At 41.0% G+C, this 26,541-nt stretch overlaps 1 protein-coding gene and 1 long non-coding RNA gene across 4 annotated transcripts in view; one reads left to right on the top strand and one right to left on the bottom strand.

Annotated features, from left to right (window-relative positions):
• Positions 1-13,235: 13,235 nt before the first annotated feature.
• LOC122993561 lies at positions 13,236-16,489 on the bottom strand. 2 transcript variants are annotated; one of them, XR_006406405.1, is made up of 3 exons: positions 16,299-16,489; positions 14,294-14,363; positions 13,236-13,283 (listed from the first exon to the last, which is right to left on the bottom strand). It is a non-coding gene; the product is annotated as an uncharacterized LOC122993561 (long non-coding RNA). The 2 variants fall into 2 exon arrangements; XR_006406404.1 differs by lacking the exon at positions 16,299-16,489 and adding an exon at positions 15,907-16,283.
• zswim5 (zinc finger, SWIM-type containing 5) overlaps positions 14,419-26,541 on the top strand; it is a 67,099-nt gene continuing 54,976 nt past the window's right edge. Inside the window, exon 1 of one of the 2 annotated variants that reach the window (XM_044367842.1) lies at positions 14,419-15,250. In XM_044367842.1, coding sequence (XP_044223777.1) covers positions 14,725-15,250 — 526 coding nt within the window. In that variant the 5' untranslated portion in view covers positions 14,419-14,724. The remainder of the gene's footprint in view (positions 15,251-26,541) is intronic. The other variant, XM_044367841.1, reaches the window with a different exon arrangement.

Here is a 26,541-nt window from a genome sequence, read left to right as displayed (position 1 = left end):
ACCGCTCTCCCGAACTGGTTTCAAAAAAGAGCCCAACATGCTCCGCCACCACAACCATAATCTTCGGGAAAAATGAAGTCAGCGGTGGATTTCTGAAGGTCAGCAGCAAAGTTGCAGAGAGACAAGACGTTATCATCATCATCCATTGGAGAGACTGCTTGGAGAGTCTAAGCTGAGGCATCCAGCGACGGTGGCAGTGGCGGGCCAGATGAAGTGAGAGGTTCATCTTTGCAGCGGAGATCAATATCCAGCTCTGGTTCGCTCTTGTCACAGCAAACCAGCCGAAAATGGCCCCACCATTTCTGGCGTTGAACAGGAGGGACGGGACTACGTTCTCTGTGTGATCCCATCTGAGGCACGCGAAGCAGAAGAGATGCCCGACAGCAGCTGCGGCACTGAGACTGGGGTACGACGGGCAGGAACGAGCTTCTCCATCTGCAGAGAGGTAAGATTAGTGAGCTGATTTCGCCGTTGCTGAAGAAAAGAGGATAGTGAGCAGCAGTGAGATGCTGCTTATATAGTGTGCAAGACACATAATCGGTAGGCAGGTCCTGATTGGCCAGCTACGTACATGAAAATTTCTGTGGGCGATTGCGTGCGTGTGATTGAGGAGAGTATTACCCATAGAGTCCAGTAGAGGGTGGAGCCTATGCGAGACAGAACTGGATTTACAGTGTGGTGTCAATATGGGTACAACAACATGAATACATGTAGACATTATTTGACTCTATGGGCCCCTGGATATCTTGTAGGCAAAGGAAAATTCAGCAAAAGAATGCTTTCAATAGCTTATTGGAACCGTAATTAACCAAGTTAGACTAATCAAAACAAGCAGCATATAAGTAATTGTACTAATATATGCCTCAACTTAAATGACATGCTGTAGTCAATTGAAATTTCTCAACAAGAAGAAAAAGCTAAAATACAAATCTAGCAGGAGCTGCTAGGTTATGATCCAACATGCCCAGATGGGCATTATGTCTTTCTTTACGTCACATGGGACTCAGACTATTCCATCCTTCTTTTCTTACCACCTTCATTTTCTCCTTTCTTCCTTCTTTCCTTAAATTCCTTTCCTTTTCTTCCCCCTCCCTCCCCTGCCCTAGAGTTTGTTTTGTAGCTTTTTCTCCCACTGGATGTCCCACTGGGGGCTGAGAGCCTCCACAAAGCCCTGACACCCAGAGTGAAGGAGAAAAGGGCTGCGAAAAGAGAAAAGGGGAGAGAGAAAGGCAAGGGGAAAATAGAGGGTGAGAGGTCGCAGAGGAGGAGAGGAGCAGAAGGAGAAGAGAGCTGTAAAGAGAGCAGAGAATAGGGGACAGAGAAAGAGCGAGGGGAAGACTTAAGAAGACGAAGGATATTGAGAAAAGGACACGAAGAAAAGGGGGAGTGAGAGAGACAGTCTGTGGTGAAAGAGATAGAACAAGAGGAGAAAAGAGGCAGGAGAGAGGATAATGGGAAGAAGACAAAGATGCAAGGACGAGCGGAGAGAGAGATATAGAGGCTAGGGAGGGAAAGAGGGATTGGATTTGACACAAACAAGAGTATCCAGCAGAGTAGAAAGGTGGAGATGAGAAAAGGGGAAGAGACAGACTTGATGAAAAGAAATCAAGCTTTGAATAAAGAGGGAGGGAGAGAGTCCGTTGCCTGGAGCCTGTGTGTGAGTGTGTATTGTAGGGGATGGAGGGTCATAAGTAGCTGCTAAAAGGCTTGTGCCACCTCTGCTAAGGAGGAGCCCTTCAGAAAACATCTCATCAGCTGAATATGTGTGTGTGTGTGTGTGTGTGTGTGTGTGTGCGTGTGTGTGTTTGTGTGTGCACGTGCAATTTGGAGAGGAAGTGTTGTCAGGCGCAAACGGCATGCTCATGAACACACCACCCCTAAACACACCGCACACACAAACACAAACACACACACACACACACACACACACACACACACACACACATACTGTCTGGCCAACCCGCAGCCTGTTGACACCTCAGTCTTAATCATCACCTTGGTGTCAGGCTGACAAAATGTTCTGCTCTGATCTGGCTCTGTCACACACTCGCTGCGTTTACATGCACTTAAGAAATCTGATTATTCTCGGCTCTCGGCAGTAACCTAATTTCTGAAATGCCATGTAAATGAGAAACCTGGTTTTCTTAACAAGGTTAAGGGATTAAGGGATTAACAGAGGTAGATTTCAGCAGGAAAAAACATGGTTATTTGTTCATGTATGCCCTTAACTGCTGGCTACTAAAGGTTTTTCACCATTTGTGCATCTCTATGACAATTTACAGAGCCTGGTATGTATCAAACAAGTAATCAGTTTGTGCATGCAAATAATTTAGTAATTTGTACTTGTAACTGACAGTTTAATTTGTGCTCACACCTTGAACCAGTATCAAGCTAAGGTAGCAGTAGCACCTTAAGTTGTCATGACAGTGTCTTGTCAGTTAAGGAGGGGCAGCTAGCAGCAAGCTAGCAGCTGTGGCAGAAATGCGACAGTGAATTTATCAATTAGTCAATCAACAGAAAATTCAAGGGATACATTTCAATAACTGAGTCATTTGATTTAAAGTAGTTTATCAAATGACAAGACAGTCTATAGCCATGCTAGCAGCTCCATGAGGCTGTACTTAGACTGTGAGCTAAATGCTAACATCGGCATGCTAACGTGTTTACAGGCAGTACATTTACATCAACAAAACTAGGTTTGTGTTGCATTGAGAAAGTAATTTTCATACTCTGCGCCGACTGGACAGTAATTGTTGTTTTCTGATGTGGCCATTGTGAACCAACAATGTCGGTGATTTGTTTCCACACTGTCATTCTTTGACGGTCACAGTAGCTTGTTAAATACACATCGTAGAGAAATGGGAGATCACAACGATCAGCTTTTCTTCCATTTTGTTTTAAGTTATTTCACGTAGTGGATTGGAGTAGTAAACAACTCTGTGCTTCACTTTCCACAGGAATCAAAACGAGTGTGATTGGCTCTCGCTGGTTGTGACTCGCACCGTGTCAGAGGACATTTGCATTTGCGTTGAGCCTTTCTCAGCTTGCCCCTGTAGTGTAGCTGGGCGCTTTTCAAATCTCTTTAGCTCAGTAGGGGCTGCAAAGCCAGGTCTCATCCATAATGAATATTATCCTATTGCTGTCCCAGCTTTTCGGTCCATATGTGTGAACAGACTGTTAAGCAGGTAGTATCATATTGTAACAGTTTTCTTAGCTCATCCAATACTTTGACAGTTATTCAGATTTTATTCCTGTCTTAGATAACAGGAAGCCAACTGTGGATACAATACATGTAAACAGACCAGTTTGTGCTTTTGTCGGGAGTGTAATAACTGCAATGTTAAAGCTATAGAAAACTCAAATTCATCCATTTATATCTAAAGACATGTTAACTTTGCCTTGCTATCAGCTCTAAACAATGTTATCAGTACTTCTCTGCTGTTCCATTACTGTATTTTTTGGGTCAGAAGTTCAGTTCTCAATTTACCAAATATGAAATACTTAAATGGGCATTGCTTTTGATATGTGATTGACAGAAGCAAAACCTGTAACACAAGTTAAATGTACAATCAATCATATAATATATGGTTAGTATGTTATGCTAGCCTCACATGGATAAACTAATTTACCAAAGATGGAACTATGGGGACGGATATGCTGACATTCTTCTGAAGCAACATTTCAAGGAAATGGGCAAAGGCCGTGTTGATTTCAACAGAGATGTGGTGAAAGAAATCAATACCATCAACACAGAGGGATGTAAGGAACCAAGGTGACATGACAGAAGAACTTTGATGGGAATTTTTGACAAAATTGGATGTCAAGAAAACCTGTGTGTTATTGAAAAAGAACAGCCTACAGCAGATAACACAATGACCTTCATATATGTGCCCCCTGCATGATAACAAATCTCTAAGACAAAGATGTTTAAATTTGTTGGAAAAGATATAAGATCTTTCTCATAGTGAATTTTACAAGTTAGCACATGGTGAAATATCTGATACTGGCCAATCATGCAGCTTGCTAATATTATGGTGAACAGCATTTGATGCTACTCAGTGATTTAACCTGGTGAACTTAATGTATGAGTTTTCTATTTCTCTTTTTCACTCTGAACATCAATAGGAACATGTCATTTAAAAACATCAATAAAAGGTTAAAAGTCAGCTTAAGCATTCAGTACTGCTAAAAACCCTAAATGTTAGATGGGGTATTTGGCTAAATGCTAGTGACTGGGAAGCGATCACCAAAAAGGTAGCAAGTCCGAGTGATCGTCCCCTATAACAACTAGTTCAGTAGCTACAAACAGGGTTCACTGTGCTTGAAACTAAGACTATGTCTACATTAATCCGGGTAAATTCTAATACACTGTTTAAGAAAAAAAAAAAATGTTCATGTTCACAGCAGGAGTTTCAGCTCATTCCTGTAAATACTTCTGTTCACATTAAAACACCAAAACAGGTCATTCTCCTCCTACTGGGCATGTGCAGAGGACAGACCAGCAAGTCAGCCACAAAAAACCAGCGAAAAGGAACAAAATACTATTTCCGTTTCCGTGGTGGCTTGCTGATTTATGTTTATTGTGAGCAAATTACAACAATTTCAGTGAGAGAAAGGTGGTAGATAGCTACATTTAACTCTAAACATGCTGTCAAAGTAGACAATAAAGAGAACAACACTTGCATGAAGCCATTCGCCAACATTACATTGTACACACAACCACGTCAAACCAGCGTTTTCAGATTTACACACTGGAGGCCGTTTTTCCAAACTACATACAACAGAGAGAAAAACGTGCATCTACAAATTTAACCAGCTTAGTGTGAACATGGTCTAACTGGCTCATATGACGTCGTTCGACAAAATCTGAAGACAAAAATCTAACAGCCACATTTGAAGGAGTGGCAAAAGTTTGTTGTCATAGCTTCCTCCTGGCTGAATCACACATCTTCCACTGCCTGAATTTGTTGTCTTTTGTGGGTGTACGAAGTCTCAACACAATACCGTACAAGTGGATATAAGGAAGCAAACTTTCAAGCAGTTTGTCCTTGGAGGTATTCATGGCACACTTGGTTGTGCTCACAAAGAGCGACTACTCTTGCACCTCTGCACACCTAGCCAGTCATTACATGAAGTGGACATGCTTTTGGAACGTATTGTTTTCTTTTTTGAATGGCACATAGGAGTGTGTGTGATGGGGGATTCAGACGCTGTCAAAGAGTGGAAGCAAGTTGAAGCATACTTCAACAGGGTACTTCATTGATTTAGCACTCCTTTAACACAGTCAGACTTACAATGGACAGTCAAAAGAAAAAAGATACAGCAGAACCAGAGAAATCATCTTTTTTATTCCACACATTCTTCTTCATGGTCAAAACCTACATTACCCACAGTGCAACTTGGCCATCGAATGTTCAGTTGGAGATTCAGGTGTGTTATGGTAGTCGCTAGCCTCAAGCAGAAATGAGGGGTGGGTTACAGAGGTCTGGCAACCTCACTTCCTTCTAACTCCACACCCTTTTTTTTTTTTTTTTAAATTTTTAAACTTTGTAGTCCTCTAATTATGGAAATTTAAGGTAGTACAGGAAACCCCAGTCTAGATTTTCTGCACTGACCATTAAATATACTTGCTATTTGAGCTCTGGTATACAGTGTGTGCTTCATACAAGTATACAGTAATAAGCCTTGGGAATATATGCAATCTATTTTAGTGGTTTTGAAACAGGTCAACCCTCGCAGTGAGGATCAGCATTCACTGGGCTTTCATTCAAAATCCAGTCAGTAGTTTATGGGACCTTGCATGTGACCAACACAGCAACATGCAGACACAGATCTATTCTCCTCGCTGCCTCTTAATTTGAAGCCTTTATATCAATGAACAATGAAGCAGTTGAGCTCAGAAGGACAAAACTGCTGTAGAAAATAAATTGAAGTGATTATAGCCATCGGTGCAGAGAGAGACAGAGAGAGAAAAGACGGACAAAAGGAGAGGAAGAAAGGTGGATATTTTTGCTCTATTGTCCCTCAATGATGAACTGCTCAAGTGGAGTGTTTACGGTGAGGAAAGCTCCCGAGCTGTGAGCCCTTTGGTTAGCAAGACTTTGTGAAACAAAAGGTGTGTGTGCACATGGTTGTGTGTCAAGGCCAATAAACACACACACATTGTATGTCTATTGAATGTCTTCACAGTGTGGTGAAGCTTCGTTTTTCTTCCTGCTCTCACTGGATACAAAGAGATCTATTTCTATTTTTCTCTCACTCTTCAGGACATGACTCGTATCCCTGGAGAAGTGTGTGTGTGTGTGTGTGTTTGTGTGTGTGTGTGTGTGTGTGTGTGTGTGTGCGCCATTGGACCTGTAGTAAACTTCACAGCCTTGGCCTCAGAGTAGCGGATGCCTGCTGGAATTGTGTTTGAAAACAAAAGGCCATGCATATATTTTATATGAGAATATGATAAAATGCAAACAAGGTTTTTCAGAAAACTAGTTACTCAGACATTGATGGACTTTAAATGGGAGGACCGTTCAACTCAAAATAGCTGAAACTGGACAAAAGATCTGTAAAACCTCTCGGTTGTGAATTGTTGTGTGTGGTCAGGTGATTGTGTACTGGTGTGTGTGCATATGTGTGTGGGTGGATAGAATGTGGGTAGGAATGTGTGTGAATGGTGCTCAGATATTGTGCAATGTACAATTTCTTTTTTTACATCTGTGTTTGTGCAAACACAACAGTTCGCAAACCAGTGGGTGACGTCACGGTGACTACATCCATATTTTATACAGTCTATGGTATGAAAATATTGAAGTAATATATAAAAATAATATATAATGTATGAAAAGGGGCAACTTACGAATTGTGATGGGTGGGTTTTTGCTTTTAAATTTCATTCGAGAAAACATGATCATAGTGTAAATGTCTGTTATAATAGACTAATTATAATAGGCCCTTTGAGGACACAGTAGACATTATGATTTGTCATAGTAAGGAAAGTACAGGTGTTACTAATAACACTGATGATGGCAGGTGTCCCAATAAACCAACATGAACATTTCCTACTGTGAAATGTCGAATTGTCTGCTGTGAAAAAGGCCTATTGTCCTACATAGGTTGTGGTTATCAAGCCTCTATGCTTTATTGGAACCAACCAAAAAGGCTCCATCGCACCAAGTACCAAAACCTGGAAATGAATCATTTTGGTATTGGCACTGGTATTGAAAATCTCAATAAGGCAAGCCAATCACCACCTCCAGTCATGGTAACCAGCTTTTATATTTCCACAACTTTCCACTATACATCATTTCTGCTTCAAGAAAATTCCAAATTTGAGGAATTTTGAAAACTTTTCTCACTTTTTGCTGTCTCGAATGACACAAGGCTGGATTACCAAACAGATGTCATCACAGTCTCAATCATCGCATGAAGAGCAGAGACAGAACACAGGAGAAAATTCGGAGCTCTTTATTCAACTTTTCAGCACAGTTTGTGTATGAATGAGCATGATGTAAGTTGCCTTCATGTTTTTGTAGTGTCGTCATTCAGCAATTACAGTTAGCTTGGTTGTTATCTTACATTTTTAGCCTTAATTGACTTAATTGCCTAATCTGTGTGGAGCACACTGCATGGTTGCTATTTTATGTTAGTTATTTGATCTGCATGGCATATTTGTTGGCCTTAAACCATTGTATCATGAGCAGTAAGATGCATATACAGTATTTTATGTGCAGCTAATCTCAGTATTTGCAAAGAGAGATATTTCTTTATTTCTATGATCATCTTTGAAGCTAATCATAATAATGGTTGCTTGTGATTTAGGTTACAGTAAATAGCCTTATTCCTTTGAATGTCATGATCGTTCATATTTATAGTGTGATTTTATATCATATATTATTATCTTCTCTTTTGACGATCCTGCCATGGGCGACCTCAAATAAATCCCGCAGCCTGAGGATCCTCTCTCCTGCCCTGATTCTTTGACCAGAATCATATCCATATCTGCCAACCCGAGCCAGCCCCAGCCTTTATTATACTGGAAACTGACCCTCAGGGGTTTCAAAGGCCCCAGGTTCACTGCACAGCAATTAGTTTGTGGTAATTGGATTAATGGATTAATAGTAACTGAAATGGAAATTTTTAATGAAAAAAAATGAAATTGACAATGTGTGTTTAATCAAACTAAGTTAGGGAACATGGGGGGGCTCAACTGGGACCCAAAGCTCATTTTTTGCCCCGCACCTGTAAGCAGTTAATCCAGCCCTGCTGTGACATTTCACCCATTCATGGCCATTTACATTTGAGCTAATCTAAAATTTAAATTTAGAGCTAGCATTATTATATTATAATAATATTATTATAATATAATGTCTGTTTTATTAACCATACGGGGACTAAACTTTCTTACAATTTTCAGTACTGCTGTGCTTCATGTTCATCTCGTTCCTCACATGTGCTTCATGAGCTGCTCTGCACCAAAAACTGTACAAATTTTAGCTCACTTTAGCAACTGGGAGTTGGTTGCCTTGCTCAAGGGCAGGCTGATAGCAGTGGTTAAGGGATGGAATCAAATTTTCATCCTCCTCAGCTAGAATTTTATAATCTAGCCTCTGGATCCTTACTGATGACCTTCTAATCACAAACCAGCCTCTCTAACCTCAAGGCTCCTCCACAGCCTGAAAACACATCAATACAGACACACCGCGTGTTTACGTCCCCTGGACACTGCCTGTGTGGATGTGTGTGTGTGTATGTGTGTGTGTGTGTGTGTGTGTGCTTCACACAGGGGTATCTCTACCCTTTTCAGCACCTCCCCTCACTAAGTGATAATGAGAGGAATTATACACAATAGGTCCACTTTTCACTTTGGAGTCAGGGGAGAGAACTAGTGTGGAGGGGAGACAGAGAGAAAACAGGATATGGTGGAGAAGAAGGGCTAATACAGAGGGAAAGAAAGAGAGAAGAGGGAGTTACTGCAAGAGCAAGAGAGAGTGATTGCCTATTGACTTGATGAGAGAGAGGATGCATCATTATATAATTGTAAATCCCAGAAAGATAGGGTGTAATAGGGCCTTCTCTCCTCCCACTGCTGCTCTGGTAATTTATCCTTCTCTCCTTCCATCCCTTTCTATCTCTCTCTTTCACCCTGTCACCCATCAATCTTTTTCCAATTACCTGCTCTGTCTATCCACAAATCCATCATAATCATTTCCATGGTAACGAGTTGCATCCTCCATTGGCTTTGGCCTATTGTTCAGTATAATTGCACGCCAAAAAGCAGTCTTTAGAAGAGGGAAGGGGATACACAGAGAGACACAGATCTGGATATTGTCTCCGTGCTCAGCCGCTAATGTCTCTCCCGTATCTCCAAAAGAGTCAACTTCAGAGCAGATAGTCTGCTTAATTTCAGCCATGACGTCCATTCATCAGACATTTTATTAGCCATTATGTGTAGATTGGCTTTGTCCCAGGCTGATGAAACATCTTCTCCGCCTGCGCAATTGTCAATTATTGTGAAAATGAAAAAGCATAACTGCCCATACAAGGTCAGTGAAGAACAAAAATGATATGTATTTGTTAGGAATCAATGGGAGCCAACGCACTCCAAAAATCTATTTAGGTGGTTTTATTTTATTTGGCCGGTTATAATTGTAAGTTAGTGGATACACATTTTCAGAGCACCCGGGGTCTCACTCTATATCCACATCATTCCCAAAGTACCCTTTTTTCACTTATAAAGACCACCAGGTTATTGGTTATTGACTTGGCAACAGTTATCCAGATAGTTCACTTGCTCTCTCAATGCAGCAACTTTATCATATGCTGAGTGATAATAGGTGCATTGTCCAAAGTAAAAAGTGTTTTTTGTTTGTTTTTTAATAATCTGGCCATTAGATTCATTAATTCCCTGTTTCGGTGTTGACAGGATGTAAAAATAGTAATGTACATTGTATCATTTATGCTGTAAACTAGTAAGTCCTCCATATTAAAATAACAAAATACCTTGTTTCTAACTGAACTTTAGAACAACACATAGAAGCGTTTTCTTATCTGATGCCTTTAGAACGTGACAACGTTAAGATCTGGTTAGGTTTATTGGTAAATTTTTAGAGACGGATGGTGGTTTGGGTTAAGATAAGTATTTAGTTGAGCCAATGGAAATTTATTTGCAATATTTAAGGTTTTTTATGTGCAAATGAAAATTGTGAATAAAAACAAGCGGAGGTCATGATGGTTGGATGGTCAGACTTTGACACGAAAGTCATCTTTGCACTTTCCGTTTCTTGCTGACAGTCATGGTCAACCATGAACGTAATCATTCCCTCATGTTAACCACATGGTTATTATTATAACCATGACGTTGAAGGTTCCCTAACCTTAAGACAGTAATTTTAACTCAAACCATGATCTCTCCCTTACTGAGTCATTTTTGTGCCTAAACCTTAATTATATTGTATAAATTTATTTTTCCAACAGTGATTTGTGCACTTCCATTTCTACAAATGTATCAGTCCACACCAACTCCAAGAGATGCATGTGACATGTATCAATACTTAACCCTCATGTTTTTTAACAAATGTCCAAAAATCAATTTGGTGGGAATTTATTAACTGTGTATAATGCTGGATCAAGGCCCCCAGATTGACTGTGGTGGGCAGTGGGAACAAAATAAATGAGTCTCTTACTTCTCAGAGAGCCTACTTGAAACTGTTTTGTCCACTGAATTTCTGATTTTGCAGCCAGGTGAGGATAGTTTGTCCTGCAGTGGAGTGATATTGCTGAAAGCTTACAAGCTGCTGTGTATTTAGGATTTGTTTCAAACTGTAGGGATTTGTTATATGTATGATAAATTTACCTCACTTTGCTCTGTTTTTACAGTCACCCAACATAGTGTGTTAGAAAATATAACTGGAGCCAACAATCTAACTGGAACACGATGATGAGTTTTATCTTAAATCTTCTCAGTAACATCAGAGATATATTGTGATCAAGTAAAACAATGTCTAATGTAAAGCTTCTGCTCACTGCAATCATTGTTCTCTGCAAAGTGAATAAAAGAAATGTAATCTTGTGTGTCTGGCTGCTAAAGATGACATGAAAATAGTTTAATCTGTACCCTAATAGTTAGCTAGACAAGGCAAACCTTCCCATCGTCATGCTGTATGACAGCGTCAATGAAATAACATGTTATTGTGTGAATGGAAAGAAAAAAAGATGGGATTTTAAATATAATGAATTAGGTTGGACATGACCTCAGAAAGACATCATTATATAGGTTTTTCCAGCAGCACACTCTGGACTTAGAATGTGAGATGTATCAAATGAGATGATCAAATCAGAGCTGAGCAGATGGTGGTGCAGAGTCTGTAAAACATTTTGTCCAACTGTAAATTACTCTGCCTCCTGTACCTATCTTCATCACATTTCTAACTGGACCTGATGGATCCTTTTTTTAAAGGTGTGTTTATATATCAAAGATCATTGGCCAGTAATGATCTTATTTGTTTTTGTTTTTTATATATACTGTATCCAGTATCAGCCACCCTCTATTAGGTCCTCATTGCTTACATAGAATGTTGACCATTTTAATAATCTCACAAAAAAAACAAAAAAAACAAACAAACAAAAAAAAAAAAACAACTATGTGTGTACTCTTTGGAGTTGGAGGCCATGAAGCACAAAAGTCAGTGCATTAGTGCTACTACTGTATGTGAGTATGTATGTGAACGTTGGTTTCTTTTGTGTCTGATCATAGATGTTTGAATTCAATTTAGCAAGCTCAAGCTAATCAAGCTAATTTACAGTTTAATTAAAGAGGAATTCGGTCTGTATAAACACACACACACACACACACACATAACTGTTGACTTTTATAAATAAGAGATTTTTCCTGCATGATATTTCTCATTTATTTTAGAGTTTTTAACATCCAAGGATATAGACTTAAATATACAGCATGAGCATATTTTTCTGTGAAATAAGCCTTTAGTCTAAGCACTGAAGTTGCTGGCTGGCTCCAAAGCCTCTGCGGCCTGCTGTGGGAAACAGACAGAAGTGTGTGCGGCATCCATTCAAATGAATGTGTATTTGCAGACCTGGGGTAATTGATATGTATAGGGCACATAATGGTGTGAATTTAATTTGCAAAACAGTAACTTTGTTATTCATGAGGATGAGTTGGGATCGTTACTTGCTTCAATGTAAAATGCGCACATGTCAAGGACTTTGCTGTCATGTCAAAAGGAAGAGAGCGGGAGTGAGAAAGTGTTTTTTTATTGGTTTTTAAGAACAGCTAATGATCTTAAAATACATTTCACAGAATCAACAAATTACAGGAAAACTACAATAGGAGTATTGTATGTATATACGTAATATATTCTATTTTTCTTTTTACTGTTACTCATCATCTGCCTTGTTTTTGTGCATTGTGTCATATGATTGCTTGTGCATCAATGGCTGGTACACAGTCACATAAATAATATAGCATTGTTTGAATGTAAGAGAGCTGGCATGTCATGCTGATCAGAGACTGGAGGGTTTTGTTATTGTGTGGGTTAGTGATGTGTAACATCTTCCACCTCCAATCAATCTTCTCTCTCTCTCTCTCTCTCTCTCGTCTCTGTTGCTCTCTCTTCCTGTTCAGCTGCATCAAGGCACACAGACATATAGCCAAAGAGACAGGAAATTAACACATTTGGTTTTTAAAATAAAAGACTCACTATTACCATAAGTGTTTTTCAACAAACTAAGTACATGGTGCCAAAGGATTTCTGCACATTTTAGACACAGTGTAAATGATTTAGTTTCAGTATGTATGAAATACATTTGTCAGTATCAATATCAACTAGCACTTGGGACCACATTTGTCTTTTAAAATGCTTTTATCCTCTGCCAGACTGTCTGTGGGGACACACTGAAGCTTTCCTGAGGGCTCTTAGTACAAACGCTCTATTGACAAAATAGCAGCAGAAAAAGACATTGGTGCCATTTTCTTAAAGGCCTAAATGGACTTTAAGGAAGAAAATGGTAGCTATAGTTTCTGCAGCTGGAAAATCAGGCTGTGGGGACTCAGGAAGATGAAGCTAGAAGGAGATGAGCCAGAACAGGCCCACACTAGGATGATGAAATATCTGCAGCAGTGTGGAGCTCACGGGCCTTGGAGGAACAACTGGTAGCACCATTAAAGAGCAAAGTGGCCACAGAGGCTGAAGAGGATCAAGATGCACCTGAATCCACTCTTATTGTTGACTTTTCATTCTGCACGTCATCTCCAAAGCATTATCTTCTAATTTCTGCAACAGAGGGAAAGAGAGAGAGTTCACAAGAGAAAAGGCAACCAGTTGAAGTTACGATTAAATATTAAACAGTTTTTTTTTTCATCCAAGTAATTATACAGTAACAGGAATGAAGAACTATAAAGCTGATTGTGTGTCAGAATTGTCAGCAACGTCCAACTGAGAGAGATTGATCTTGTGTGAGTGTGGAGCAGCGTGTAATTGAAATATGTCACTTAATTTTCAGTAAACATGTCATGGTTAAATAAAGGTCACAAAAACTGAACAACTTTATATTGACATGCCATGGTCTTTCTACACTTTTCCTCCTTTGGGGCTGAATAAAGAAGCACGGCAGAGAGATGACAGATAGTTAAAGAAGAAAGACAGAGGAGGATTATTGTTAATGTTTATGGTTTTTGCTGCAATTTAAAATGATAGTTTTGCATCTGTTTTACTACTTATTACTGCATTAACCAAAGAAAGAGTAATACAATGTAGTTAAATCTTTGTTCTAACTAAAATTAACAGCTAAATAGGGAAAAGGTAGCAGCTGCACACCCCAGCCCATTCTGACTGAACTCCTACATGTACTATTGGTAAACTAGCCAAGTGTGAGGGCTGCTGCTCCCATTAATGCTACAATGTATACAACAACTGGCTTTAACTTGAAATAAAATTTGTTCACTCAACTGGTCAATAAATTCTGAAATAAAAAATAGAAGATGATGCAAATAATGTGAGGTAGGGTGATGTAGTTATGGTGAATGAGTGAATGGGGTGGGTTATTCAAATCTATTTGAATAAACCTATAAATCAGATATTTAGAAATGTGATTAAAGTGACACATTTATTGATCAGTGATGGTGAAATTAAAGATACTGAGAAGACACCAAAGTGGGTATTTAAATTAACACTCATATTTGTAATGCACCAGTAATAGGAATGTCATACAGCAATGTATGAATGTGAGGTGTAAAAAATATGCATTACAGAACTATGGTGCATGCAATACAATACAGACTTACTGTAGACAGTAAAAACGACCTTCAAGTGAAATTTCAGACATCTTTTCTTGCAGACTTTTCAATGGAATTTCTGCAAACAGCGAACAAACAGCATTCGCATTTTACTCACATGAAACAAACAATCAGATAATTGTGGTTCTTCTTGCTGCTGGATATTTGGCCCAAATTTCTCAGTCTTATGTCAGTCACACTCTTACTGGTAGCCATCAGCAGTTTACACGTTTGTAAATAACGAAGTTAATTTTGAAATTTGTGATCGGAAGTCTTGCCTGAGATCCTGTCTGCTTTGACACTGGCTTCTCAATGTGTGTGTGTGTGTGTGTGTGTGTGTGTGTGTGTGTGTGTGTGTGTGTGTGTGTGTAAGTAATCGGCTTCCTGCTGCTGCTCGGTGTCCGCACACCGTCCGTGTAGTCAGTGTTGATCGGCTCGCCATGGCGGAAGGACGCAGAGAACAGCCGCATCCTCTCCTCTCCTTACCACCGGCCAGCAAGCGACCCTGCCTGCGCCCTGCTCCCCGAGGTCCCGGCCCGGGGCCCGGCCACGGCAGCGGGTTGCCCAGCTCCCGGTACCGTTCCCCGGAGTCCCTTCTGGACTGCGCCGCTAAAGCAGTAGCGGAAAAGTGGGCCTTCGAGAGAGTGGAGGAGCGCTTCGAGCGGATCCCGGAGCCTGTCCAGCGCCGCATCGTCTACTGGTCTTTTCCCCGTAACGAAAAGGAGATATGCATGTACTCTTCGTTTCAGTGCCGAGTGGCCGGCGAGGAGGGTCCGTCGGCGGCTACCGGTGGGGCTGGGGGTACAGGGTCCGGAGCTACAACCACCGGGGGTGGCGGAGGATCTACCGCCGGTACGGCGGCTACCGTGGGGGCAGCCGGAGCGGTGGGAACGGGAGACGGACTGCCTTTTCGCCGCGGCATCAGGCTGCTGGAGACCGGCTGTGTGGAAAACGTTTTACAAGTCGGTAAGTGGAATAGTTGACAAAAACCGAAGTGAAGCAGTTTTGGCTTGAACCCGGTGGACTGTTTGCGAGTGTCGCTGCTGCGGCTGGAGGTTCACTGGGGATGATTGATGGAAGTTTTCTCTGCTATCGCGGAAAGTATGCAAAGCATCTGTCTTCGGTTTATTTATGACAACACTTGGGTCTCTGTGTATGTGTGTGGGTTTTTTGTAGTTTAAAAGCTCCCAAAGAAACATTTGTCAAATTCTGAGCTTCCACTGGCCTTTCTGCGAAAGGGGAAGCAAACATAAGGTCGCTCGCTATTAGCCGACCAGCTGCTGTTTAAAAATTAAAGGGCTTTTCACTGCTCTGTAGCCCTACTGCTGTATACTGCGTCTTTGCCCAGTTTTGCCTTCTTTTTGAAGCCCCGACTCGCTGTCCATGGGACTGTAAAACACGGGAAGCCGTGTTTCGGCAACTATCAGCACTTTTCTCCCTCTCCGGGGCTCTTCGTCGACGGCCGGAGCTGGCTGTAGCTGTAGCCCGGAGAGAGGCAGGGGGAGGCGCGGAGGAGGAGGGCTGACAGACGCGGATACAAAAGGACCCAGCGTTACAGCGCTGGGGCTTTATTTTTGTTTGTGTGAATTCCCCGTTGCAAAAGTCGTTTTTTCTGAACTCACCATCGGTTGGGGGTGGCTTACGCAAAGAACAAAGGCGGTTATTGGGTCTCTTATTATGATTAATCCAACGTTAATCCGAAAAAAATCCCCCACAGTTTTTTGTTTATTTGCTGCTGCTGGTCGGACCGGACAAAGAGCGCAGTCGCCACCAACGTGGAAAATACATGTTGGTAGTGTCTGTGTTGGGTTTTTTTATTATGAAAGTGAAGCCCTCAGTAGTCACATATAACATTAAATCGCCTTTTATTTGTGCGTTTGCCCGCAGCCTCTCAGTGGCTTGCAACACAAAAGGCTTCCAGTTGAAATGATCGATAAGCGTCTCGCGTTTCCAGCGCTGCAGAGAGGCTGTTTCCAAACAAAGGGCCATTCCGCAAAGCTCCATCTCCACTCACATTCTCATTAGCTTCATACCCCCGGCTCTACACAGCCACAAAATGAGCTCAGACATCAGGGAAATTGATGAGATGAAACCGATGGATAGTCAAGAAACAAAAAAACAAAAAATAAACCAAAAAAAAACAGCCTTTTATGGTTACTGGGGGATTTTTCTCAGGCCATATGGTGTAAGAGCCACTGGAGCTTGTCTGGGGTTTCATGTTGCTCCAAGGTATCTGGGGGGGGGGGGGGGGCTGCAAACTGTGGCTGGTGCGTTTCTGTGTGACTGCTGTATCTAATTGCATCTTACAAATGCTCATCGATTCCACCCCATAACTGAATGAAATGTGAGACTTCTGAATATGAAAGTGAGATTTCTTCTCGGTGAGATTTGTTGCAGTCTGGGCTTGATAAGTTTGTGTCTGAGTTGATATATTACAGCTGCACCTTCATACAATCAGTTAAGTCAGATTAGCTCTGACTTTAGTTTTGGTGAAGGTTGTTACAGGCCTTAAATTATGTATCATATTCAAGTATTGTTTGTAAAACCTAATTTAATTTAAGTGTGTCTGAACAGGTTAGAAGTGATGACCTACTTTTAACACTTCCTGTCATTACAAACACATCAACTTGGTACTCCCACATACTCTTGGTAAAGCAGTTTTTGTTGGTGTGATTCATCTTTTAATGCTGGTCTGTGCAACTACAGAGCAAAGAAAAAAAAAGATTTTGTAACACATATGCCACTCATCAGAGGTGTCAAGATAGATAATATGTGATTAAACAAGCTGTATCCCATCTGGTATAAACTAGTTGAAATTTAAACAGTCAAAACAAAACCTGTAAGCAAACACTTCCAGTCTTACCTGCCTCACCAGCGAATCGTTTCCAGTCTCTCCCCCCCCCCCAAGGTCAGTCATAGCAGACAGGCATGGTTTTGTCTTTCTGTCAACAAAACACTAAATAGCTGGGTGACAATCAAGATAAGATTTGGCTTGTTCTTCAGTTTGTGGGCCATGGGAACCAGTTGCTGTGAAAGGTTTAGTGACTGACTTAACAGAACAATTGCTTTGTCGGGTTTTTTCACAGCTGGATTTAGAAAGGTTGGGCAACACACTCATGCACAATGCACTCATTACAGATCGTGTTGCATACCTGTAAATGATAGTCTTAAGATTGCTCTCACCTGACTTGACATAATATAATAACCCCTTAAAATAGTGGCAATACTTGTCTTCAAGAAGGCGAGATGGACGTGCCTCATGTACTTTGTTATAGGAATTTGCAGGGGAGTGATTAGGAATGAGACAAGGCTGCTGGGTGATGATGCATGGTTTGAAATATGGCCTATATCTCAAGGAAAGTCACTGTGGAAAACTGCTGTTAAGCTTGATACACGTATAAATTGTTTAGATATGGCTGCAAGCTACATTTATACACCAAAGCAAACTTCCTTTTTCAGTGTAAATATACCATTTATTTAAGCGCATGTTGCTTTATAGCCCAGACAGTCATCATGTGTCTGCATCAGTCTCAAGTTGGGGTGGCTGATGTTGTATTTTCAGTCAGCTTTTGTCTTTGTTTGAGACTTTTGGGGAACTGAAACGTCTGTTTTCCACTGGCGCCCTAAAGATTGATAAAGATTAACCAGTTTTGGACAATTCAGGAACTGAAATTACACAACCATGATGCAGCAAAGAACACTGAAAACACTAAAGTGATGAACTCAAAAGCCAGGCTATCATGAGATAATTTTTTTTCCCTCACAGCTATCACAAGCACAGCAGGAGCTCCTGTTCCTATAAACTCATGCTTGTCTTAATACTCGTATCTGTCCTGGTTTCTCTGAATCGGTGTGTCCAGAGTTAGCGAGATCAGGAATTGCTCATTTTTGTTTTGGTTTTTTTTCATTTTTTTTTTTAGGTAATTACTATGGGATCTGGTGCTAGGGAGGGGAATTCTGTGATCTGCTTTTCTACTCTGCAGGACTTAACAAATTCAGTGTCCGGGTCACAGAGAGTTTAAGACCAGACTAGGACTGTTTGAGGAGAGGAGGAGGACAACCGTTTCCTGCTGTTGCAACAACGAAAAGAACACAAATGTGATCAACCCAAGATCTCATTTACGTAAAAGCAGTTGGATAAATGCGTCATTTGGGGTTTTTTTGATGAGTAAAAAGGTTGAAGAAGCGGCATCAGCACTGATATTTTAAATACAGGAAGAAAGCTTGTTGAAATATAGCCGCAAGCAGCAATAATCAGTCCCACAAGATTGCAAAAAATCACAAAAATTGACATTTTTAGAGCAGAAGGCCAGATGCAGATGACTTGAGAGATTAAAATGATGAAAGAATTTTGACTCTGAGCCAAGCCATTCTTGAGATAATTGCGAAAACGTAAACTTGATTATGACAGCGTCAACTTCAGGTCAGTGAGTGTCATTTTATGTGCCTGAACAGTGGGTGGGATTTGCGACCCACCTGCCAATTTTTGGTGTTTCTAGATCTTACAGTTTTTGCTGCCATTTGACCTATCTGACTTGAGAGGAAGAGGAGAGAAAAAGGTTAACAAGGAAGCCACCCAATAGACTGAGGATTAAACTAACCAGGTGCAAGTAGTTTCCTGATGCCCTCTCCAACCCTGCCAACTGGCTCCTGAGCCAGGAAGCCAAACCAACCTCACAAGCAGAAGGCAGAGAGAGAGAGGGATGTCACGAAACTGTGCAACAATTTAACTGTTGGGGGATACAATTCTGAAAGAAATTACACATCAACCCGCTTTTCTCGAGTGTATCATCGTTATTTTGGTGAAATTTGTTTAAAAATGAGATGAAATGAAAAATGTTGTGCATACAGTACAAATTACAGGAAGATATTGAATATCACTGTGGACTCATCGTTTGACCGATCTGAACACCATTTGAAACACTTGATATCTAGTATCCAAAGAATGTCTGTGTCAATTTTGGTAGCATATGAATGAAGAGTTATGGAGATATAAATGTTTATTGATTTAACATATTTTGAACAATACACAGTGACGGACTTTTGAATTTCTCACAAGTTGCACTGAGACAAACTTTTGTCACAGTTGAGTTGATGTGCTGAAAAACATTCAGCTCTTTTGGACGTACAAGCAATTTATTCATTTATTTATTTTTTTGAAGTTTTGAATGCGATGTGTCTAGAAATTTAGATTTGTTGTAATAAGCTATGCCCACTTCATTCAAACATTACCAAATTTTATGCATCGACTGAGTCGTCACCCTAGATTCTGCGAGCCAAATTTTTTATGAATCCATGCAGCCGATTACGAAATAAAAACTTTTCGTATTTGTGGCGCCCCTTAGTGGCAGAATATCCCAGGACTGTGTAGCGAAGCTCAGACCTAGCATCCAAACATGTGCACCAAGTTTGGTTAGAATCACTTAAACCAATTTTGATTTATGAGCGTTTATGTAAAATTGAACTTAAAGACACGAGTCTAAAAATGTATAACTTCAAAACAGACTGACGTATCGAAATTTCCTTGATACCTTTTAGATCAGTGAAGTACGTAGATGATCCTGACAAAGTTTTGGGACGATTGACATTTTTAAAGCAGAAGACCCCTAATTATACTCTTTACAGTTTGCCTCCAACTAGTATGAGTGCTGCTGATCTTTATTGCCCTAAAAGTTTGCATAATGAAAGTCATTTTGGTACTGAACGCCAAACTGATAATGTTTGAAGACATCTGCTTGAGCGTCAACAGTTTTAAAAAAAATGAGTGGACTGGTATGTCCCTTAGATGCCCTCCACCCCCCGTTGTATATTGTGAGTAAAGGCCTTTGTCTGTCAGCCTCCCTTAACGGTAACACCGACGGATTTGAGGGACGTGAGCTCATCAGCAACTCATCAGCCCATGTGTTCATAATAATCTACTCGTAGCTCCAAGTCATAATTAGAATAATCAAAGCTAAGCGTGCTTGTATTTGTAACCCCCCCTAAACACATCACACACACACACACACACGTGCAACCAAAAGCCCCCTTATAAAGTCCTCAGAGAGCGGGAGGAAGGGATATAAGTGGAGGGAGGGAAGGGGGGGGGTTATTTAGTTTTGAGTCAAGCTTTGGGATTATTGGGTCATGCTTTGTTACCCAGCTGTAGAAAACCCCTTGTTCACAGAAAGGGGGGTGGGGGGGGTGGGAGGGATATGTGTGTATGTGTGTGTGCGTGCGTTCCAAGCACGTCCCCGTCTCCACAACGTTACATAAAGCTGTAATGGGTCCCTGACGCCTTTTGAAGCACTGGTGACTCTGACAAAGCGAGGCAGCAGAGTTGAACAGGATTAAACTGTGTGGGACAGCCAGTCAGTGGGCTGAAAACACCGTGGGGCGTCTTTACTTCAAATGTTTGAGGCCCTGAGAAATCTAAAAGGTCCTAAAACAGGTTCTTTAATTAGAACTGGGTATCGAACATGAGCACGTTTTTTGGATAGCAAGGTTTTGAAGCGTAACAAAAATTGGAATATCAAACACATGGTCAGTTTCGTACTTTATCTGTACTTATTCTGCGACCAAATGCTTCCAGATTTTAATCAAAAATTTATTAGACAGTCAGTTCAAAGTTTTATATAAAAGTAAGGTAGCAAAAAGTGTAATTTTGTCACTAGTACACAAAAATTCCAAACAACACCCAATACTTCTTTTAATTACCATAGAAGTGACTGTTTATGTTCAATATGTAATTCCAACATAGATTAACATGATTTTTTGTGAAAATAATTAACATGATTTCCCTCGTAAATTACCGGCAAACCAAGCAGAGACTCAGAAGAGGCCAAAGAAATCGTTGCATCATTGCACGTCATCTAGTTGGCGCTGCAACTACTGATTACTGTTACTATTGATTAATCAGTTTATTGTTGTTTCCATTTATAGATCAAGCTTTTATTTTATAAAATGAAGGGGAAAAATCAAAAAAATACCAATTACACATTTTCAGAGGTCACGATGAAGCCTTTAGATGCCTTTAGGAAGCCTTTAGTTGTTTTGTACAACCAATTAAATCTGTGCGATTTACCCTTTTAGCACTGCATCTATTCTGTACTGCCTGCCACGTTATTGAACAGTTTGAAGAACCCATAAGTGATTGTTAATGCAGGTGATGTTAAAAAAACACTAATCTGATAAACTCCACAATGAAGTATGTAATGTAGAAGCTATTTGGATGTTTGTTTTTAGCGTGATGTTTCTATGGAGTTCCTACTTGTTATTGCTGTGTTTACTTCTTGTAAGTTCATTTATAGTCAGTTTTTACTTTCTGTATGGAGGGGGGTGTTGCTGGTTGGTCTTGCCAGCATTTCCTCAGATGTACTTTCCTGGCAGAATGGCCGCGGGGTTCCTTGTTGTGGAAAAGCTCATGAGCCTCTGGTGTAAATCTTTGGTTGCTCAAGAGCGTTGCGATAAAAGACAGAAGGAGGCGGTGAGCTCATCCTCGCTTGCCTCATCTCCCATCTCTCTCTTCCTCACTCGACTCTCAGGAGCAGGTCCACTGACACAGCTCAGTTTTCATCTATCCATCCATGTCTTTATGTCTCTGTCCTGTCTTTAACTTTTCTTTTTTGTCCTCTTTCTGTTTTCCTTTCCAATGTCTTTATCTGCTTTTCACTCAGCCTATATGTAACTCCTCATCTGCTTTCTATCTTTCATGCTCTTTTATGTTCTCCACGCACACACACACCCCCCCCCCCCCCCTCTCAGTTTCTGTAACTTACATCATTAAATGATGACTTGCTCTTTAATCATATTCTGTCTGTAGGCTCCCATATAGTAAAGGGCTGTTAGTCGGGCAAAGCGAGATCTTAAAGTTTTTATTTTTACCTCCCTTCTACCCTTCTGTCTCCTCCACGGTTGATGTGCGAGGCTGCTGCTGGTTGAGGAAGTGTTAGTGATTTTGACAGTAGGAGTAGGGGGAAGCTGGAAAGACTCAGTCACGACAGTGTTGAATGAGAAAGAGGTCAGACAGTTGAGGTTGACGCTCTGGGAGTGCGCCTCTGCTGCATTTCCACACTAGCGGGATGTTTGCTCATGTTCTTCTGGGCAACCATGAGTAACTTCTCCGAGGTCAGACCCCTGTGTGCTGGGTTTTCCCTGCGTATGTAATACAAAGGCGGGCTGCCTTTGTATTACCGGCCACTGCCTTTTGTTGAAAAATGTGGCATGTGATGATGAAGGAACGCACACACGCTAGAGTTATCTTGAAGTTCATCTTCAAAAAAGGCAGCGGTTCCAGGCGTTTTTTTGATTTAACGACTAATTGATTACTTTTTACGAGACGAACGTTCAGTATATTGTGAACTTTCTACACCGTCACTCAGAGACTAACGTTAGCGGAACAGAGCAGTGAACTCCAGCAGTAACAAACGAGAGCAGCTGACCAACACACACTGTGGCATTAAACAACTTAAACCAACTCTGAGGTGAAGAAAATAACTCTGTGCTGTTCACCTCAAAAACCCTGCAGCCGCTCAGCATGTTGGACAATGATGTCTTATCCCGGAGCTAACGGTGCAGCAGAGGGGCTGCTCTCCACTGCTGGAGACATGACGTTAATAATAACACAGTGGAGCACTCTGCCTCCCCCTCAGTTTGTCGTACATACAGGCAGGAGACTGTAAGATGCTTTCAAATTAATTAATTCATTAATTAATGCAGTTAACTGCAGAAAAGGCATGCGGATCATTTCTCTTATCTCTTACAGTGGACCAAAAGTTTCACAAAGGCAGCATGTGTGATTCCTCATTCTCCTTGTCTTTAAAAATAATTTTGCGGTTGCTGGTGTGTTTTGAAACCAGTCAGTCAATGGTGCAAATGGCCTCAGACTGCCATGTTACACATTTGCTGAGGTTTGAGGGTGCACGCACAAGATTACAAAAGTTCCCAGTATGCTTAAAGCAAACTAGTTCATACAACCTGCTATCACACCTAAGAACAAAAGTGTTTCTACCTGTACTGAATGGCCACATGAAGGTGGGGCAACGTAGAGAGCAGAGAGACGCGATGTATCAATACAAATGGGAACGGCTGTCTTAGACAACATTCAAATTGTCAGAGAATTCAGTCAGTTCTTGTTAAACTATCTGACAAGCACTCCATTTCAAGCACACTGAGGCCTTAAAGGCCAGCATATGCTTTAAACAGACTCAGTATGACGCGGCTGAAGGCAAAATGTTCACGGCTGTTCTGAACACACGCACTTGAGATGAAAAGAAAACGGGTAGGAATATTTTTTTAAAAGTGAGTGTTGTAGTTTAACTATTCGCTTCATAATACTCTCTTTTGAACAGATTTATATCCCTTTTCTTGCTTCAGTATTTCCAGCATTGTTTCCATTTTTTGTGTAAGTGTGTGTGTGTGTGTTTACACCTGGCCTCAGGTGTTTCAGCCACATTTTTTGCTGCCATCTTCAGCTATGCCATTTCTACTCCGGACTTGTTTGCAGTAGCAAGCAAAAATGGCATTCTTTGCCGTTGGTACTGTTTGCTCAGCTCCGTCCCACAACAGCAGTTCCTTTCTTTTTTTTTTTTACAGTTGTGTAACAGTTATAACGTGTGTGTGTGTGTGTGTGTGTGTGTGTATGACGGTTGTGTGTATCTGTACATGTGCCGAGATAAAACTCAGAGCACACATTTTTACTACTTCTGTCCTCATACCAGGCGGTCTGTGTGTTTTCCTCCACCTTTAGTGCTTTCACCTTGTGTGGTGGGTGTGCAATTATCAGCCGAGATCAATGCTGGCCTTGTCCTTTTAGCTTTCCAAGCTGACAGCCCGCTGTATTCGGTTATTGCACTGTCCCCACACCTGTCTTTTATTGGTTCTGTGTGTGTGTGTGTGTGTGCTTACCATGGTAGTTGTACACATTTGGCCCCCTGTGCTGTCTCATGGACAGGCAGAGAGAGGCTGCACTTGAAAGAGAAAGCTGAGGCTGGCAGACCGGACAATTACATCCTCGTTTGGTTGTAATTGCCTAACAAATGTTGGGGAGAAATGGACAGACATGGAGGAGAAGGAGGTATTTGAAATGCAAATCCAAGACCCAAATCAAACTCTGTCTCATGGTCAGGTTGCTGGTATTGTACGCCGCTGGAACTACTATATTACTTTTCCGTGTAATATAATCTCATAACGCATCCCACATGGGATTCTGTGAGGCATTTCCATAAAAAAAAAAAAAAAAAAAAAGCTGGGCCTGTGGCGTGGAACATGACAAGAGGGGAAATCCAGGATGACTTAAGCGGGGGAGGAAAGCAGTGACAGGTAGCATTGTTTAAAAAAACAAAAAGGTAAATCTCTTGGGGTTAGACCTATTGGGACAGGAAGTGACTCTTCATATGGACATGTGGCAGCCTCAGCTTCTCCACTCGTCACGTCAAAGGTTTAGTCTTGAGTTTGAAGAAGTTCAGGCCCCAACCGTCTTGCCAATGGAATCATTTTACCCCAGATTAAAACTTAAAAGCTGTCTTCATTTTACTGATCCGCAACATGTTCGTTGCTTCTTTTTTTTTTAGAGGAAAAGAGTGAGAGGAAAATAAGCAGCATCACTCTCTGTATATTGATTACTTGATGGTTGGATAGAACTCATTCAAGCAGAACTCTCTTTCAAGCCTCATGTCTCAGTCTGTGTGTCTCCTCTCTTCATCTCCAGGTATTAAACAGAGGAACTTTTAAAGCTTATAGGGATAGTTCATTAGTTCAGGCTGTGGGTCCTATGTGGTCCTTGTCAGAAACAGCAGCAAATGGGGCCAGTTCGCAAGAGAACACAACACAGCAATCAAAAACGTTTAAACCATCCAGCCAATCAATTTGAAAGGACACATCAGCGACCAATATAAGTACCCACTGAATTGTACATAGCTTATTATAGAAAATGCTTTTATTTGTTTTCCTGCCGAGAATGAGACGATAAGATTGACACAGCTCTCACGGGTATACGCTAAATGTGAAGCTACAGCTATCAGGTGAGTAGCTTAGCTTAGCATAAAAACTGGAAACCATTACTGGAGTAGTACTTTACAAGTACTGGAACCAGCACTTGTAAAGTTTACGAGCAATATCTGACACAGGGCTGCAACTAACGCCTGTTTTCATTATTCATTCATGTGCCGATTATTGATCTGTGAAATGTGAAAAATGCCATTTACCGCTTCTCAGAGCCTGCAGTGATGCCTTTGATTTGTTTGATTTGTTCAGCCAACAGTCCAGAATCTTAAGATATTCACTTATCTGTTACAAACATACAGTCTCACATTTAAGAAGCTGGAACTAGAGAATTTTTAGTATATTTGCTTGAAAAAATTACTAATAAGTTATCAAAATAGTTTTCAACTTTTGAGGCCAGGCTAACTGTTTCCCCTTTCTTCCAGTCGTTATGCTAAGCTAAGCTAATCGCCTGCTGGCTCTAGCTTCATATTTAGCCTATAAAATGCCGCACTACTCCTTTTTAACAAGAGTGTTTTGATGTCTTCCTATCTGTCAGGCTTTTGTTGTCTGCTGAGAGAGCGGTCACAGAGCAGTCACAGAGAGTAAAGCGTAACATTGAAAGGAGATCAGGGATTCTCAGAGCCAATTAGATTAGATTTGACCTTTTACACTGCACAGCATCAATCAGCTGTGGTCACATCTCATTTTGATCTGCGTGGCGGAGCAAATACCCTGGAACCAGTTTTGGGGATCCTCGCACTGTGAAAACTATTTAGTAGACATACTGTATACAGACACAGCAGTGCATACAAACACTGTACACAACATTATGTACAGCAGCCACTTTAAAGAGACTTAAAGTAATGTGATTATCTTTTTTTTTTTTTTTTAAGTTCAACATCTGCAATATTTTGAACACTTCACTCGCTTTCACTTCTAATGGAAATTCCTCCTCCCTCTTCTCCCATAATGCCCAGCTTTGTGTCAGACAGTCCTGACTGTTTCTTGATCTCTATGCTGATGCTTTCCATCTTTCCTTCTGAATGCAGTGAGTTTGGTGCTTTATTGTGTCGCCCCATCTCCTCTTGAAATGGGCAGTGGTAGATCATAGATATCAGGCACGGATAGTTTTCTCCACTCCTCTTTTGAAAACACACACACACACACACACACACACACACACACACGGTTGTGTATTGCAGTGAGTGGCTGTATTCTGTGTGCTTTCCCAATCTCTGCAGCACTCAAAGCCCCTCACAACAACAGTGCTATTACTGCCAACCAGACAGGCGAGG

This window comes from Thunnus albacares, chromosome 12 (genome assembly GCF_914725855.1).
Source record: "Thunnus albacares chromosome 12, fThuAlb1.1, whole genome shotgun sequence".
Classification (NCBI taxonomy): Eukaryota; Metazoa; Chordata; class Actinopteri; order Scombriformes; family Scombridae; genus Thunnus; species Thunnus albacares.
The sequence above is the reverse complement of the archived record's forward strand: the minus strand, read 5'-3'. Positions and strand labels throughout refer to the sequence as shown.